Genomic DNA, 18640 nt, shown 5'->3' on the forward strand with positions numbered 1-18640 from the left:
AGAATAGCAAGGAGAGATAAGAAGGCCTTCTTAAATGAACAATGCAAAGAAATTGAAGAAAACAATAGAATGGGGAAGACTAGAGATCTCTACAAGAAAATTGGAGATATGAAAGGAACGTTTAGTGCAAAGATGGGCATGATAAAGGACAAAAAAGGCAGGGACCTAACAGAAGCAGAAGAGATTAAGAAGAGGTGGCAAGAATACACAGAAGGACTATACAAGAAAGATCTTAATGTCCCTGATGTCCACGCTGGTGTGATCACTGACCTTGAGCCAGACATCCTAGAGAGTGAAGTCAAGTGGGCCTTAGGAAGCATTGCTAACAACAAAGCTAGTGGAGATGACAGTATTCCAGCTGAGTTATTTAAAATACTAAAAGATGATGGTGTTAAAGTGCTGCACTCAATATGCCAGCAAGTTTGGAAAACGCAACAGTGGCCACGGGATTGGAAAAGGTCAGTTTACGTTCCAATTCCAAAGAAGGGCAATGCCAAAGAATGCTCAAACTATCGCACAATTGCACTCATTTCACATGCTAGCAAGGTTATGCTCAAAATCCTACAAGCTAGGCTTCAGCAATACATGAACCGAGAACTACCGGATGTACAAGCTGGGTTTCGAAGAGGCAGAGGAACTAGAGATCAAATCGCCAACATTCGCTGGATAATGGAGAAAGCACGAGAGTTCCAGAAAAATATCTACTTCTGCTTCATTGACTATGCAAAAGCCTTTGATTGTGTGGATCACAACAAACTGTGGCAAATTCTTAAAGAGATGGGGGTACCAGACCACCTTACCTGTCTCCTGAGAAATCTGTATGCGGGCCAAGAAGCAACAGTCAGAACCGGTCATGGAACAACTGATTGGTTCAAAATAGGGAAAGGTGTACGACAAGGCTGTATACTGTCACCCTGCTTATTTAACCTATATGCAGAGTACATCATGAGAAATGCCAGGCTGGAAGAATCACAAGCTGGAATCAAGATTGCAGGGAGAATCATCAACAACCTCAGATATGCAGATGATACCACCCTAATGGCAGAAAGTGAAGAAGAACTAAAGAGCCTCTTGATGAGGGTGAAAGAGGAGAGTGCAAAAGCTGGCTTGAAACTCAACATTAAAAAAACTAAGATCATGGCATCTGGACCCATCAATTCCTGGAAAATAGAAGGGGTAGAAATGGAAGCAGTAACAGACTTCATTTATTTGGGCTCCAAGATCACCGCAGACGGAGACTGCAGCCATGAAATTAAAAGACGCTTGCTCCTTGGGAGGAAAGCTATGGCAAACCTAGACAGCATATTAAAAAGCAGAGACGTCACCTTGCCAACAAAGATCCGCATAGTGAAAGCTATGGTTTTTCCAGTAGTAATGTATGGCTGTGAGAGCTGGACCATAAAAAAGGCCGAGCGCCGAAGAATTGATGCCTTTGAACTGTGGTGCTGGAGAAGACTCTTGAGAGTCCCCTGGACTGCTAGGAGGTCAAACCAGTCAATCTTAAAGGAAATTAACCTTGATTGTTCATTGGAAGGACTGATAATGAAGCTCAAGCTCAGATACTTTGGTCACCTAATGCGAAGAGAGATCTCTTTGGAGAAGACCCTGATGCTGGGAAAGATTGAAGGCAAAAGGAGAAGAGGACGGCAGAGGATGAGATGGTTAGATAGCATCATTGAAGCAATGAGCATGAAACTGAGCAAACTCAGGGAGGCAGTGAAGGACAGGAAGGCCTGGCGCAATATGGTTCATGGGGTCACGAAGAGTCGGACACGACTTAACGACTAAACAACAACAACAAGGGGCACAGGTAGACTGCAACATACTCGCAGTCTTTCAAAAGATGGGAAGAGATGAGGGACTGGCCTATTTATGTATTTATGTATTTATTTAAATTTTTAATTACAAAAAGAGGAAAAAAGCATATAAAAAGTGCTTTAACAAAAAAGTGAAATACAACAAAGAGAAAAAAGTGTTAATGTCATTATAACAATAGACAATTACAATTCTATATATGCTTATCTAATGCAAATATTATTCAAGTACATATATATTTCTAATAGGTTTATGTGACTATGAAGTTTTCTTTTTAACCTACTGTATTTTGTATAAATGAGTCCCATATTTCACTGTACTTGTCCATATAAAGTCTACGTCTAGACAGTCCACTCATAACTGGCAAGTGCAATCAGGTCTTCAATCCATTGAATAAATGGGGCCATATATTTATCTTTCCAATGCTGCAATATCAGTCTTTTAGCCATAGTATATAATTCAAGAGAATATTATCCTCTGAAAGTATAAACTTATAAGGTCCACTACTTTCTCCCAAAACTTAGTAAGTATAGAACATTGTAAAGACATATGTTTTAAAGAGGCATTGTCCTTTTTACATCTCCAACAAAATGTTGTTTTTGACAATCTTTTTTCTATACAGACATAGTGGAGTCCAATAAATACTAAATTATTATTTTTTGTTGTATAAGTCCCAGTTTAAGGTCTATTGACACTCTTGCTATAGAAGTTAAGACACTCTCCCATTGTCTACACAATACAGAGACCTCTAATTCTTTATTCCACTCATCCCTTAACATCTGCATATCAAATTGATTTATTGATAACAAATACCTATACATACTAATAGTAGGTTTTGTAGTTTTAAAGGGTTGAACAAGTTGTTCTAATATCTCAGGCATCTCAGAAGCTGAAAATGCTGCTGGTCCAAACAATGCTGATAAATGTTGTAGCTGTAAATATTGCCATTGGGTTGCATCTGATAGATGATATTTATTCTTAACACAGAGTATGTTAAAAATTCATCTTCATCATCTATCAGTTGGTCCAAAGTCAATATCCCCATTTCCATTCAAAGGTGAGGGACTGGCCTTGACCACCCCCCCGCCACAAAAAAAAAAATAAAAACCGCATCCATGGACTGGCTGGGTTCACATATTGCACTAAGCAATAATGTAGCCTGTTTGGGTTTGGATTAGGGTGATGTGTAAACTGAACCATTGTGGTTTGTAAACCATTATTCATAGCTTAGTGCAATGCATGAATCCAGCCACTCTGTTTTTAGCATCTGTTGCCTGAGGCAATAGCCTAATTCTGTCCAATGCAGTCTCTATAAGGGTTATCATAACCAAAAAAGCTCATTACCTATCAGTGAAGGATGAGGTAATACTTCAGTGCTTTCTCTAAGTTATTCTATGCCTTCTATTCCTTTGGATGCTGTGTATTCCAGGGAGTCAGACAATAAACAGGAAAGGAGTGGGTGAGAGAACCAGTGACTGTCCTGGTTCCTGCTGCATTTTTTTAAGGCCTAAGAGTATAACTATGTATGCTGAGTCTATCACTGCAGTGTTTCAGGCCACGAAACTGCCTGGCTCACTTGCTTGTACATAGTTTCGAGAAGATCTCAAATATCATTTGTATCCCTTTGCACAGGAAGGGAGGATTACAGAGGAGGTACCGACTGTGCCAAATGGGGATATTTCTGGAGAAGAGCACAAAATTGCAGAGGCAATACATTTCTTTTCTATATAGCAAGAATCATTTAAATCTCTGTGTGTGTATGCATGCACACGTCTGTGTTGAATTTAGTTTCAAGAGAAAAAACAGAGTTCTTAAATAATAGGTTTTAGCTGCCTGTTATCTACAAAAGGCCACTGTGGCCGCAAAGATGCAAGAGAATCTGGATTGCCAGTGAAACTCTCCTATTGTGCATGCCAAGGTATAGGATGCTTATGTGTATTGCAGAAGTGGGGTGGTGTTCTAAACTTCTCAGATCAAGCACAGAGCTTTGAATAAGAAGTTCTACTGATGAGCAGTTCTAGGCAGGTCAGATACCTCCAATTGGATGTTCAGATTGTGTGGAGATCCAACTCACAAGTAGAATTTCCTACTCAGGCTTTCATGCTCAGCGTGGTTGGTTAGGAAACACAGCTAGTTCATGAGTGCAATATCAAGGGTGGGTCAAGAGCATGCTCCCAGATCTTCCAGTATATGTGTGTGGCCTATGCATGAGTAAGACATGCATAAGGCTTCTGTTTGAGCATGACAGCTCTTCAGGGTGAGTCAGAATGCTGCTTGAAATATAATGTGCTCCCATTCTGTGGAGAGAAAAATATGTCCTTGCAGGCCTAACCATTTTAAACTTGAAATAGCATGCCTGATTGAATAAAAAAATAGCCATATTAATCTATGAATGTGTGTCTAACCAATATAACACAAAAGAGTATGCAAGCTCAGAAGGTTAGGGCAGGTATCACTCAACTATGCCTTTAAAAATTCAATTAACCAAATCAGATTATTTAAAATCATGATAATCCTCATCACTGAGTCAGTTCCATAAGACTTGTTAGATATGTTTAAGAATTGAGCAATTCCTTGCTTATTTAATCTCTTTCTCTAACTCTCTAACGTTACTCATGTTGCCAGGAGACTGAAAAATCTTCAGTTACTGAAGAAAATGAGATACAAGCAGAAGATGAGGCTGAGGCCAAGGCTGAGGCTACTGAAGAACAGGTTATTTTCTTTCTCTTGCCAGTTTTATTCAAAATTTTTCTCATTCAATTTTACTTCTCTACGTTTTGTGCAAGAATGGAGTCTTTGAATGAAGAAATGTGACCTACAACAAAGTGGTTGCTGCAGAATTCAGCCTGTCCCCTTCCATATCCTCTCCCCACTGATTTGCGCCCCCCCCCCCGATGCTACTCAGCATTCCATACTCATGGACCACAGACTGATTTTGGTGGTTCAGCTCCCCTTTTTCCTAAATAGATACTCTCCAAACGTTGGGTTTCCCCTAAAACTGCTGATACCTGGTGGTTCTGCAGGGGTGGTGTTACTTTGACTGCATAAGCTATTATACAAAGACCCCACGCATTGGAACTTTTCTATACATTTAGAAAAGGATATCAGTTCATGGCTAGAGGTAATGTCATATCTTCTTTCTAAACACCTCAGAAAATGAAAAAAAAAAAACATAATTTTGCCCAATTTTCATTGCTACCAAACCACAGTTAGGTACCCTTGTTTGGATTCACCTGAATGCATGAGAATTTGAGACAGCCCTCAGGTTGTATGTGCACCAAACTCACCTTTTTGTGGCCCTTGGAATCCTCTTTGAACATATTTGCTAAAAACTGACAGCATAATGTCCTGCAGTTTTGAAGTGTAAGCCCTAAAATAGGTGTACCATTGTTAAAAAGAAGCTTACTTCATCCACAGTTGTGATGGGGTCCCATTCACCTAGTGTCCCTCAGCCCTCCCCCCCAAAATCAAGGGTAGTCCTGAACTTTGCTGTTCGTGACCTCCACACATGCAGCTGGGAGATACGATATGAAACTGTACCTGCTTTGCCTTGCACATACAGCTCTCCACACTACTAGGAATCCAAATAAGGATTAGCATGAATTGTGCAGAGCCTTGCATTGATGGTCAAGCAAATACTTGTATATCTCTTATTCAGACCTCGCAGCTGAATATATGAAGGTTGGGAAGAATAAGGAATGAAAGCAGCACATGCAGTCCCATTCCCTACATCATTTCAAGCCTCATACGTCCAGGCAAATAACTGATGAGGGCTGATGAGTAACTCTTCTTTCTGGAAGAACAAAAATAAGCCCTTTTATCTGCAATTCCAAGTTGGAATTGGTTGCAGTGCAAGGAGGATGTCGAAACCAAAACAATAGTGTTCTCAGCACTGCTGCAGGAATAACATTTTTAAAATGAATTACACACCGTCTGTCCCTTCTTTCCTTATGTTTAAATTCATTTCCAGCTTTAACCAGAATTAAACATTACATGACATTTAGCAGGACTGTCGTCAAGAATTGGCTTGGCAGAGTTGCACTGCAAATACCAACACGGTTGCTGTTCTTCTTGCCTCTTTCACATGCTAGTCCCTACCAGCACACCTCTCTAAACCCTTATGGAAAGCTGGGCAAGTAAATAAACAACAGAAGACCTGCTGCCCTTGATCCTCTTCCCCAGGAGTAGTAGTGGAATCCAGCATAGAAGAAGCAGAACAAAGCAAGAAGAAATAGAAGGGCCAGAATTGGCAATATTTGACACCCGGTTAACCAAAGCTGTGCCAATATAACCCAACTTCTGTAACCTCTACATGCAGGTGGAATAAATGTTTGAACTTCTTTCATATATTAATATCTTCCAACAAGCAGTGGAGAAGGATAAGGACCTGTCCTCATACCTTCTGATATCCTCTCCACTAGATGGTTGATTTTCAAACCTGTCTTTCCAACAAACTTTTGTTGTTGTTGTTTTTTTAAATCTAATGTTCACAGAATGCTGAATTCTGTAGCCAGCAACCCATCCCATGCTATGCAATTGGAGAGTCAATAAATACAGGTGATGCTAATGGTTTTCACTGTGGTAATGAGAATAACACTGATTTATCTTAATGATAGTATTGTTGTCATTTTTTGGCTTTCTTTTAAAATCTCTTTTAAGAATAGTCTTTAATGTTCTGTTGCAGAAAGAAGATAAAGAACAGCCAGCAACAGAAGTATAGTAACAAGTTTGAATGTCTTATTTCACACACATTTTTCCACTGTGTTCATTGCTTATAAATATATTTAAAATATGTCTGGACAACTATTTTTTCTTCCAAGTTAGCTTTGGGGATATAACTGTTAGGGCTGAAATCTAATAAGCAACATTTGCATTCAAATCTCGTCATCCTTGACCACAAAGAATTCATTCTCCTACTACTGTCCTAGTCCAATTACTTGCTTTTAAGCTATGAGCTACACATTAATAAGCATGTTGAACTTAGGCATGTACACAAACCTAGGGTCCTATCCTGGTCAGAGGTAAGGAATCCACAGACTTGTGAATATCTGTGGGTGATTAGGCAACCAATGTTAAGTTTACAGTTACAGTTCAATTATAGTTCTATGCAGATGACTTGCGCCAATGTGTTCTGGAGCTCAGCTTGTGTGCCTCTTGGTCCAGATGACTCTATTCAGGCTCCTTTTAGTTTCTGAAGAATGGCCATCCTCTCATAGCTCCTGGTAGTGTTTCATTCAGCTTCCCCCTTGTGCTTTGCCAATGCTAGGAAGCAAGCCCTGAGATGCATGAGCCCCTTGCTTTATAAATGCCTCTTGAAGAGTGTTGTGTCTGACGATCTCACTGTGGCTCGAGGGTGGAAAAGCTGCAGGGACAGGCTTCCTATTACAGCTCCTTCGAGTCTGGCTGCACAAGTGGCATGTAAAGTTGAGACTTCTGTGGTCCATTGTGATCTGTGGCTGCCTAAGAGAGACTCCCTAAGAGAATATTCATATATCTTTCCTGATATTGCAAATGAAAATAGGGATAGGAGCATTTCTATGCATGAATATTTGGCTTAAGGGCTTAAGGTTTCCAGCATTGCAGTTGACTTTGGGGTCTACCATGTGCTAGCCCAACTCATGGAAAAGACTAATGGAAAGCAATCTGTCTGAAGTAACAATCGAAGGAGTTAGACGCAAAGGCAGAGAGAGATTATGAACATGTACTGCTTGGAAACTATATAAGCAGTAACCCCTTAATCCGAAAACACATTATCTGAAATATAATGAGATGCTCCTCCACCATACCAAAAAAGTAAACACAACCATATTCCAGTGAGATTTCTTGTGATATAATGATTGCTTCGTTAAACAGTAAGACATGCAAGTCAAAGGGCTTATTATAAATAATTGTTTGTACTTAAGTGTACATATGTGTATGTATAGACTACTGTTGAATAATAACTTGGTTGACTTTTTGTACTAATAAGAAATCTTTGTGTTCTCATTTAATCGGTAGAAGTGATGACTTATCTCTGTATGTGCTTATGTAAAGAAACTTAACATTCATAAAAATACACAAAGCATTTTTCTTAAAGATTAAGTTATCAAAATGTAATTTGCTAGCCATGTATTATAATTGCAGATAGTATATGTTGTCTTCAGATGAAGAGATTCCTTCTTAGACACAACTTATGTCAGAATTAGAAGCCAATTTATATGAGGGATGTCAAGAAGAGTGGAGATGATTACTTTTAAAATCAGTATGAATTTTGCATTGCAGCATAGGCCTCCTTTTTTTCCTTCCGTGGGGAAATATGCACATCTGATTTAATAGCTGCTTCTTTTAGTTCTATTTTTAGAACTAATAGCTGCTTCTTTTAGTTCTATTGTTTGACTGTTCTTCCATTATTTTGTGTAAAAAAAGGAAGTAAAAGAAGCACAGGAGGAAGAGGAGGAGAAGGGAGAAGAGGAAGAAGAAGAGGAGGAATCTTAGTACATTTGTTTGCTATTTTTTTCTTCAAAAGATGTTTCAGGTAAATATGCTGATAACTGATTCCTGTTACTGTGATTCCCTAATTACTCTAGTTTTTTTTATTTAAAACAAACAAAAATACATGTACAATCTGAATAATTGCCATCATTGTTATTCTAATATAACCACTTAAAGAAATTTTTTTTCCAAATTAAAAATGGGAGATACTGTATTTCTTGGCATTTGATTTTTAATAATTAAGCCATACATAATGCTTAGTTCACAAATGGTGCTATACTTGATTTTGGCTTAATGTGATTTTGGCTTAATACAGGAACCCAGTTACTGTGATTTTTAAATCATGGATTACAATTTAGCTATATATGAAAACATCATTATGGTTTGTTTAAATATTATTGAAAGTACTATTGAGAAAAATACTATTGAAAAGGAAAACTGGGAGTTTGTGGAAAAAGCGAGAGAGTTCAATTTAGCACAAGAGGACAGCCTTTTCACAACTATTTCTTTACATCTTTGTGGATTGCTAACAAGCTTAGGTAGAGCACAAAAAGAAACCAAGGATAAACCAGGATAACAAATCATAGTTTAAAAGGTCAGAATTCACATTGTCAAAGTATGGCTTCCAGTTGGAGCTTATCGCTAACAAAAACATGGCTTGTTGCTTAAACTGGAATCATACATTGAAAAGAGCAAAGGAGCAACAATTAGGCACAACACATTCTAAATAATATCTGTGAATCGTGTTGTTCTGTGTAATCTTTTGAATGTATTTTCACTGCAGGAACTGGGAACTGATGGCATCACTGCAGAGTGAAGAGGAAAACAATCACTTTCCCTCCACGAACACACTGCTGCCTTTCTATGCAACTCCAGATATCAGCACAGATAGGATTTGAGACAATAAGCAGCTCCACATGTGAACTTTCTATATAAATGTTGTGTTGTGTGTGTACAATTATTTGTGCTATTCTGCCTTTGAGTCCAGTGGGGCTTCAGATCTTGATGATCAACAAGCATTATGAGACTGATTTTAGGAGAGGGGCAGGGATTGGTTTAGACTCCATATTGGTGTCCTGACAGGTCCACACTAGCAATGTTCGGAAGTGATGGCCAGGCCATTCTGAACTGGAAACCTCCAAGGAAGCTCTCAATGTATGTGCCAAAACCTGCTTATCCCTAAAGTAGTCTTATAATGTACAGCAATTGAAATAAACACATTTCATGCCAACTGCCTGCTTGTGCCATACAAGCATTAATTTGTCAACCTAAGTGATAAAATTAGAAAGCTAAAAATTATGTATTATTTCTTTCATTACAAAAAGTTCTTTGTGGTAATCTCCCCTTCCCCCCTCTATTTTTGTGCCAGTTTTACACTAATTTACATTTTCTTGTCATAATTCCATTTTTAATAGAGACAGGCCTTTTCAAAAGATACTAGTCACTGTATCAATGTAAATGAATAAGTTGAAATATTAGGTTTCCCTTCTGCTAATGAAACATTATATAAGGCCAAAAATATCTGAAGAAAATTGATGGAGGGCAAAATCTTCTAACCTATTCTCTTGCAATCCTTGTTGTGCTTTGTGGGAAGCTGTGGAGGTTAATGGAGAACTCTTACCCACTGGCAAATAAACTAATAAAATCACCATAAAGAAATTAACTGCAACTATGCCCCCCCCCCCAAAAGCATGATGTGATTACAATAAGGGTGTGCATAGGAAAAGCAATCAAATATCTCATTTGATTTTTGCAATTTAATGACTTTAGTCACAGCAGATGGGGCACAGGGAGGATCAAAATAGAAAGTATGCTGGACAGCCATAGGCTCTTGTCACTTTTAGTAATACGCTATTAATCAGCATAGTGTCATAGCTAAAGAGACCTTTAAGTTGAGCTTATCTCCTGCTGACTGCACCTATATCGTTTTCTTGATGGTGCTATGGATATAATTTACCACTGCTTTCTTCCAGGAAGGTTTTTCAACTTTCCAGTCTGGCCTATCCTCTGAAATCGCCTTATGTAGCTGCTCAGGTGCTAGCTAGGACCAACCCCCTTGCCTTCTAAGATCAGCCCAGGTCACCATGGCATTGCCACTTGCTCCAGCAGGGTGGTGGTTAAAGTGTTGGAATTAGACCAGGGAGACTCAGGTTTGAGTTCCTGTTAAGCCTATCTCTCAGGCTAGGATTTTCTCACAAGGTTATTGCAAGGATCAAATTAGGCGAGCCTAGTTAAATCTTTAAGACTCATCACAACTCTTTACAAAGTACTTGGGGTGCTCCTTTGGATGAAGGTTAATTGGGAATGAGAGAGAAAAGGGTCAGAAATATTATTTCCCATATAGTGGTTCTATCTGAACTGAGCTTTTGTAATTTGGAAGTGATATGGGAGAGAGGAAGTTGAAAATGAAGCAGTGAAAAAGGAAGATGTAACCCTCCTTAACCTGTGTGCTGCACTACTTATCTTGATCTTGCCTGCTGACTTGAGAATAAGTGAAAAGAAGCACAGCAGCAACATACTGTAATTAATTCTACATGTAGTTTCTCTTTTAGCCATTGGGAGTCATTGTAGTCCTCAGGACGCACCCACAATGTATAACTTCCCAAGCAGAAGAATCCTATTTGGGTGAAAATAATCAGAACTGCTGCTGTTTATAGCAGGAGATGGATCAGCACAACTGTTCTAACATCTGTACACTCCCTATAATTAGCTACATAAATTGCTGAAAATGTGAAGGAACATTGAAATTGCTGTAGGATTGCTTATATAAATTAAGGTGCAGGAACTGTGGCTGCCCCGAAGTTGCTGAACTATAGCTGTCACTAGCCATGCTGGCTGGGGCTTCTGGGAATTGTAGTTCTTCAACATCTGGAGGCCTATAGGTTTCCACCTCTGCTAGAGACACAGTGTTAGGATTTTACCTATTAAACTTGAAATCCACCACCCACCCACCCACCAGCTTCTAGACTAGTCTCCTTTTGGAGGGATGTGTACTAGCCTTTTTTTGAGTGAAGGTTTAATCAGCAACCCCATTACCTGTAATGACTACACCTTGTGTTATTTATTTATCCCCTCCCCCAGTGCCTTTGTATCATGTAAAAGCTGCTAGAAATCTCAGTGTACTTAAAAAAAACAACTTTTCTATCCATCTGTCTGTGTTTCTATTTATTTCAAATGACAAAGAAAAAATATTAAGATATTATGGAAGAAAAATATTAAGGGAATTCTTTCTAATGGGAAGCAGTACATTTATTCACGCTTCGAGGAAGTTTAAGAATATAACCATTTGAAAACTATAATAAGCTCAAATATTCTGTTGTTACTTCAGTGACTATGCCTTTTATAAGCTATGTGGGTTTTTAAAAATAAAAGAATGCCCATGTTGCTGGAGTACACAAAAGAGGAAAGCAAATACATATGTGAACCTTCTTCCTCACCCTCATGCCTTCAGAATGTTGGGAATGAACTTCCTAAAATTCCCAACTACAGAATTCTGGAATTCTATTCCCAAGATGTGAGGAGAGCGCCAAGCTGGGGGAAGACTCTTTTAGAAATAGAATTGTCTCAATAGTATAATAGTAACAGTGCGCTTTCTTCTTTTTTTGAAATCTATGTCCAGGCTCCTTTATCCCCATATTCATCAATGTTTTGTAACTTCAGTGAAATAAGTTTATCATGACATAATAAATGAAGGAAGAGCAAAATAACCTTGCTGTGAGGTTACTGTTAGCATGCTTGCTATTTGAATGATTAAAGCCATGTGGCTAGATGCGTGAACAGGAACTGGAGAAAGGTAAATGCATAGCTTTCAAAGATATTAAGTATAGACAAGATCTAAAGAACTACTTTGGTCATGTTGTGTGGCATTTTTGAGAATCCTGCTTCAACAGGAGCATTCACCAATGTAGTTCCAAAAATTGCATGCTGAAGCCACTGTAGTTCCAAAAGTAGTATCCTTGTTATTGTTTCACCCCCTCTTTTAAAAATGATTCCATAAGGGCTTACATTTTGGTATGGTACCGTGTCTAGAGTACACAGTCTTCAAAATACAACTTTATTCATTTAAAGGCAATGGTGAGCACAGAGGAGTAGGAGCTAAGCCATCTTCACAAGACACAATTCAGTAAGGAGCTGTGACATTTATGCAGTCTCACTAGACAAAGAAATCTGAACCCTACTTAAGGTGCATTATTTTCCCAAATATTCAGTATTCCAATTTGTACCTTGAATAACTTAAGAAAGCTAAGGGGTGTTCAGTTAAGTGTTCAGTTGTACACAAAATTAGAAGCAAGCACAAACCTTGTAGACCAATCATGAAGAAAATCCTGAAGAGTCTTATTCTGATGCAAGTGAAGATATGACAGTCTAGGAAGAAATCAGATGTTATTTGTTTTAGAAAAGAATCAAAGAATGAAATAAAAAGCTAGAATAAATCAATCAAATCAAAGGGTGGTGGGAACAGAAATAGAAATTTCAATTCTCATGGGAATACAGGTAGTCCTTGAGTTATGAGTGTGATTGGGACCAGGATTGCCATCGCTAAGTGATGTAGTCATAAAGCATGATGTCACATGACTGCATCACTTAGCAATAGCAATCCAGGCAGTACCGGTTGTTGTCATAATCTAAGACACGAAGGTCATTAAGTAAGGAGTGTGGGGGTGCTACAGGGGTGTGGGGGAGGCCCCAGGAGGCCTGCCACAGGCCACAAGTGAGTAAGGGGGTACTTGGTGTGGCATGAGCTCAGAAAGGCTAGGTGATGACAGCATGGTGTGCATGCAATTGCAGGGAGGCTGTGGAAACGGCGCGGGGTGTGTGTGTGTGAAGGGGGAAGGAGAGAGTGGTGCATGCAGGTGAAGAAAGGCTGTGTGGAGAGACTTACCCAAGTGACTTGTGACCTTCTTTGCTGGCTTCCCATTGACTTTCCTTGGGGGAAGCCAGCAGGAAAAGGCACAGAAGGTGATCATGTGACTAGGACACTGCAACTGGTCGCAAGTGCGAGCTGTTGCCAGGGAGAATTTTGTTCATGTGACCATGGGGGCACTGCAACAGCCAGAACTTTGAGGACCAGTCATAAGTCCCTTCATTCAGCACCATCATAACTTCAAACAGTTGCTGAATGAACTGTCATAACTCAAGGACTACCTGTATTTTATTTAGTCCAGCAAGTTACTGAGACCTTACATCTGACCTTAAGCAGAACCATTTTCTTCCTCTCCAAGTAGCTGCAAAACTGGAATTGGTTGTCTTTAAGAATGCCCCTGAAGAAAACCTGTTTGAAATTTGTGAGGACAATACTCTGTCTACATCCCTGGATGATTATTTACCAAAGATCCAAGGAAGCTCAGATTCAGTTGCTTAAGACTTTTGATCCTTGCTGTTTGATCTAAATCAATCTGCATTGATTTTAACTTTTTAGATCATTTTGACCAAACCTTTAAACACTTTTTTTCCTTCTTGAGATGTTGGTACATGGCATTTAAACACAGCTGCACCAATACTGGCAGTTTTATTTTCCAATTGCTTTCCTATTACTGTATTTGTCACATGAAGTTCACTATTTGCAGTTGTTACATACTGACTTAACATATTCACTGTGTTACCTATCATAATCCCAAAATATTTTTCCCAGTAAAATGTTCCAGTTCAAACATGGTTCTTTACACCAAAAATCCAGTTTGTATTATTTTATACTTATTTATGGTGAACCTCATTTGCTATTTAATGCCAATTTTGCCAGTTTGCAGAGACTTGGTTAGAGTTTTTTGTTGTCCTCATTTAATTACAATAAATCCTACTTTGTTACTCATCCTAACTCAGGAAAACAGTTAAAAACCTATCTCGCTATACATCCTTGGTGGAATCCTACTTTTTACATATCTCCATTGCAAAATCTGGAATTATATAGAAATAATTGATTGCTTTAATCGATTAGTAATTCATAGTAATAACTCTCCCATAACTATTGTATTCAATCAAAAATCTTTGGTTGACAATCTCAAAGAATTTCCACAGTTCTAAAGTCCAATGTGATTATATTAAAGCTTTTTGGAACTTTTTACTTGTGTTCATGTTGAACTGAGTAGAAGAATTGTCATTGTTTCCAATCAGTTCAGCAACAATTTCACCTTCCAACAAATTATGGGTTCTATGTAGATATAGGTCCAAGAAACTTCTCCTGAGGTTGGCCCCCTGATCAATCATTCTAAGGCATAATCAGGATATCAAAAAATGTTGTATCTTTGTTACGAACAAAACATGCATTATTTAATCTAAGTAAGAGTCACTGAAATTACTTATTATTCTATTGCTCTTGTCCATGACACACAGATTTCTTTCTGTACCTCAAAACACTTTCAGAACAATTTGGTGGTGGATATGTTGCTCATGAACTCCTCAGAGGACTTTTCCCCACTCCTGAATTGAACTGCTATCTACTCATCCTTGAATCAGCAGGAAACTTTACCAACTTAAAATCTGCAGTCCACTTTCCTGACTCCTGTCCTGCCACTGTTGCCTCTGTTTTGGTTACCTACCTACCTCCAAAGTAATGAAACACTGGAAAGCCCCACTTGACCAATTTCATTTTGCAGGGATCATTCCTCAGATGTGGGTAGCTAGATGTTATTTTATGGGGTTCAAGCCCTCTACTGGGAATTGAACTCATGGACCTTTGCACTTTAGATGAACTAACTCTTTCCTAACTTTTGGCTGACAGCTGTAAACAATAGGACTCTGCTCATCTCAACTACTCAGTTTAGAAGGGAAAGTAGCAAAAGAGATCCTTCTTCAACATCTCTATGATACTGAGTACCAGAATGCATTCCAAAATCCTGGAAAAAGGCTTTGCCAAATCACTTTGATATTGTTGCCAAGAAAACTACATGAACATACCTATGAAGTGACCAAGAGTTGAGCTTGATAAAGGAGATTTTATCTTATTTTCTATGCAAGATATTTTAGGACACCTCTGGTGGTTATACTGTTATCAATTTTATTTATTCAGAATTTGAAGTGAAATTTGAAACCAGGGTTCCTTTATTCCTGTTTAACAATCTAAGTTAAGAGTGGGAACTTGAGATCCCAAGGCCACCTTTGACTTTTAGATCCATCCAGCCATCACTCTAACAGGGCTTGAAAAACTTCTGCTGGAAGAGCTGCTCGTTCTTAACAGTGTTTTCTGGATGGAACAGTGATCTGACTCATCTAAGGCATATGCCTGTGTTCCTCCTACATTACCAGTGGGGAAGACAGTGGTTTGAGGCAGCTTCTCATATTCACTGTTTATCATCAGGTTCCTTAATATTTTTTTTTTTGTGAAGCCTTCACATTTTCATATTTTTTTATTTATTTAAATATTGCATGTTGATATCTAGCCTCATTGTAATTCTCAAGAAAAGGTCAAGAACCCTCTCTATAATTTTTCTCTGAATGCACACAGAATATATACAGCAGGGAGAAGACATATGAATATTAACCTTGACCCACACAGAAAGTGTGAAATGAGTTGCTATGCTATATACAACTCTGCATTTATAGAGAGACTGGGACTTCTACAGAGTAAATCCTTGCTACTAATGTTACCTGCATGGTGTAACAGAATGACCAAAAACCTATATCTACATGCTGCTCTATTAAAAATTGTGGAAAATGAACAATTTCCAAGCGGAAAGAAGACAAACAAGAAAGTATTGACAAAGATGTGCCTATCCAAAAACTGAAGGTTAAGATGATATTTTGGACACAACAGATCTAGAAAGTTGTGCTTAATAGAGAAGAACAAAAGCCTAATAATTCTCTTAAAAACACCTCTGATAAACACAAAAGAAATTCTGGCAGTGATACAAGAGATTGCAAACAAAACTAAATAATTATTATGAAAGGAAACAGGTTGAATTACTAAAGTCTCTGGAACCAAACTTACAGTAACGCTAAATAAACATAGGCAGTGTAAAACAGATGGCAAATAAAGTACTAGAATTTGGAATGAGGCAGAAAACCACAACTTCTAAAACTCAGAGCTGTCAATATCAAATAGAAAACTTTGATGAAGTATACAGAATCCTTGACCAAACTTACCATATATCCTAAGTTTCAGATAGTGGAAATTACAAAGAAAGATAGGACATTATCTCTTTTTTAAAAATATGTTTTTCAGATTCCCCCCCCCCCCCCAATTAAAAAACTGATGTGGACAAACTGGTGAGAATTTTCAAAATTCTGCGTGAGAGACATTATCAGTCCTACTGGGAAAAGACTGAGCCTGGCCCTTTTTTCATGTCACGGATGCATTTCCCGTAGGCCTTCCCTTATCAGCTTAAGTCAACCCAGTAAACTTTCCATTTTCCACCATATTATTTAAGGCTTTTCAATTATATTATTTTAAAACACTAAATCCCAAATGTATAGAATCACCAAAGGAAAAATTCTGATTCTTTGTTTCTAAATTCTATTGTATATGGTTTCAGTTTATGAGCACCATAAAGCTCTACAAGTATTCAGTCAATTGTCTAGCAGGATTGCCATCAAATAAGTACTAACCGGCCATTGACTGTTTATTTTTCCACCCATTCTTGTGGATCTTCCATCTGTTCAAGCTGTGCTTTTGGCAGTCTTGCTTTCTAGGTGCTGATGTGAAAAAGTGGCTTCTCCACTTCATTGGAGTCCACAGGCTGAAAGGAGTCCCAGATAATATTGCAAGACTTTGTTCCTGTCACCACTTTAGACTCCATCCCTGAAGAGTTAAGACTTCAGCAAACATGACTTATAGGCCAAAAGGCCACAGAGGCCTGTGGGCAGGCCTTCCCACCCACATCACCCAAATTGAGAGCAGGTCACCCTAAACATTACCACTGGACAGTCCATCAATGCAATATGGGCAGAGAAGTACAAGCACCTCAGTACTCCTTTTTTTTTTTTTTTTTTGTCTGCGCTCAGTCGTTACTGACTCTGAAGTGACTGCTTTGGATGAGTCCTTTGCAGTTTTCAAGGCAATTGTTTTCGGAAGTGGTTTGCCAGAGCCTCCTTTCTAGAGCAGAGCCCAGCTGGCGAGCACAGGAGGCAGGGTTTCCGTTGCTTCGTGCCCTTTTTTTTTTCGGGTGAGCGTGGTTTCGCGCTTACCGGCAACTGCTCCCATCTCCCGTGCAAGGCGCCGCCAGCATTTTTCCTCCCACCGGAGTGAGAGTCCCCATTTATCTACTCACGTGCGTTTTCGACCTGTTGGGTTGACAGGAGCTGGGAGGAAACAGGAGCTCACCCTGTTTAGCGCGAAGGCTGGACTCGAACCGCCGAAGCGTCAGCCATTTCTAGCCGGCAACTTTCAGTGTCATTAAGCCGCTGCGCCACCGCGTCCCCCTTCAGTACTCCTAGCTCTATAGTATAGGCTCAAGCCTGAGGTCACGTTCCTAGTCAGATTCACTTGTTCTTTCATATGTATGTATCTGTATTAGACAGGGGCAACACTGTATCCAAAGGGATTGGTACACCTGTTGACATTTTTCTTAGTGTCCCCAAGGACCCCTATTTCAATTGCCTTTAATTTGGTTTTCAATTTGAACTAAAAATGAATTATATCGGAATTCTGATATGCTGCAAAGAGCAAGCCCTTAATATATTTAGTGCTTTGGAATCCAGCTGGTCTATCTACCCAAGCAGAGACAAAACAAAGTGGACTGAAATAACTGCAAATATAATAAGACTCCCTTTTATGTATTTTGGTGAACAATCAGCCCCACGCTTTTAGTCAGCATTAAAATGTGTTGGAGAAATACCTCAAGAAACCCCCCACTGCCCTTCTCCCTTCTCTGCCACCTGGGTGGTGAGGTTCAGGTCCATTCCTCTACTGTCAGTACATGGATTAAAAGTCTCCAAGACTTGATTAAGAGTCTCCAGAGTCTTGGTCAGACTCGCAAGGATACGTTAACGTTCCCAAGTGAAAGATCCTGAATATACATACAAGCAAGCTTATATAATAGTTTCACAGGAGGGACTTCAAATGGTGCAATTGCATTGGCTAATCCATATTTGGAAGTGGAAAATCCCCCAAAAGTTTACCTTTGCCAATCTATACCATAATAGTGGCATTTCTATAGTAATCTGTTATAGGGTTTCCCCCATTATCTACCACGGCTGTTTAACAGCCTGGTGTGCAGTTCCACTACACCTGAACTGCCCCTTTGCACCCACATAAGCATAGTGACCATTTATCTCTTCTGTGCTATTTCAGTTAACTTTGCATCCTAACAATGAAATCTATTTGGCTAGAGCTAAACCTCTTTATTAGGACTAAATTCCTTATGAATCCTCAAATCTCTGTGGGTTCATCCCTCTCTTACTTATGGAAATTCTTGATGCT

At 39.0% G+C, this 18640-nt stretch overlaps 1 protein-coding gene across 3 annotated transcripts in view; it reads left to right on the forward strand.

Annotated features, from left to right (window-relative positions):
• GET1 (guided entry of tail-anchored proteins factor 1) overlaps positions 1 to 11244 on the forward strand; it is a 66128-nt gene extending 54884 nt beyond the window's left edge. For 2 of the 3 annotated variants that reach the window (XM_088144693.1, XM_088144691.1), the window contains 5 exons: positions 3448 to 3522; positions 4441 to 4527; positions 6500 to 6529; positions 8221 to 8329; positions 9071 to 11244. In XM_088144693.1, coding sequence (XP_088000819.1) covers positions 3448 to 3522; positions 4441 to 4527; positions 6500 to 6529; positions 8221 to 8289 — 261 coding nt within the window. In that variant the 3' untranslated portion in view covers positions 8290 to 8329; positions 9071 to 11244. The remainder of the gene's footprint in view (positions 1 to 3447; positions 3523 to 4440; positions 4528 to 6499; positions 6530 to 8220; positions 8330 to 9070) is intronic. The other variant, XM_088144692.1, reaches the window with a different exon arrangement.
• Positions 11245 to 18640: the final 7396 nt, after the last annotated feature.

Source organism: Python bivittatus, unplaced genomic scaffold (assembly GCF_059951505.1).
Source record: "Python bivittatus isolate LINGU-HERP-01145 unplaced genomic scaffold, Pbiv_v1 ctg000350_np1212, whole genome shotgun sequence".
Classification (NCBI taxonomy): Eukaryota; Metazoa; Chordata; class Lepidosauria; order Squamata; family Pythonidae; genus Python; species Python bivittatus.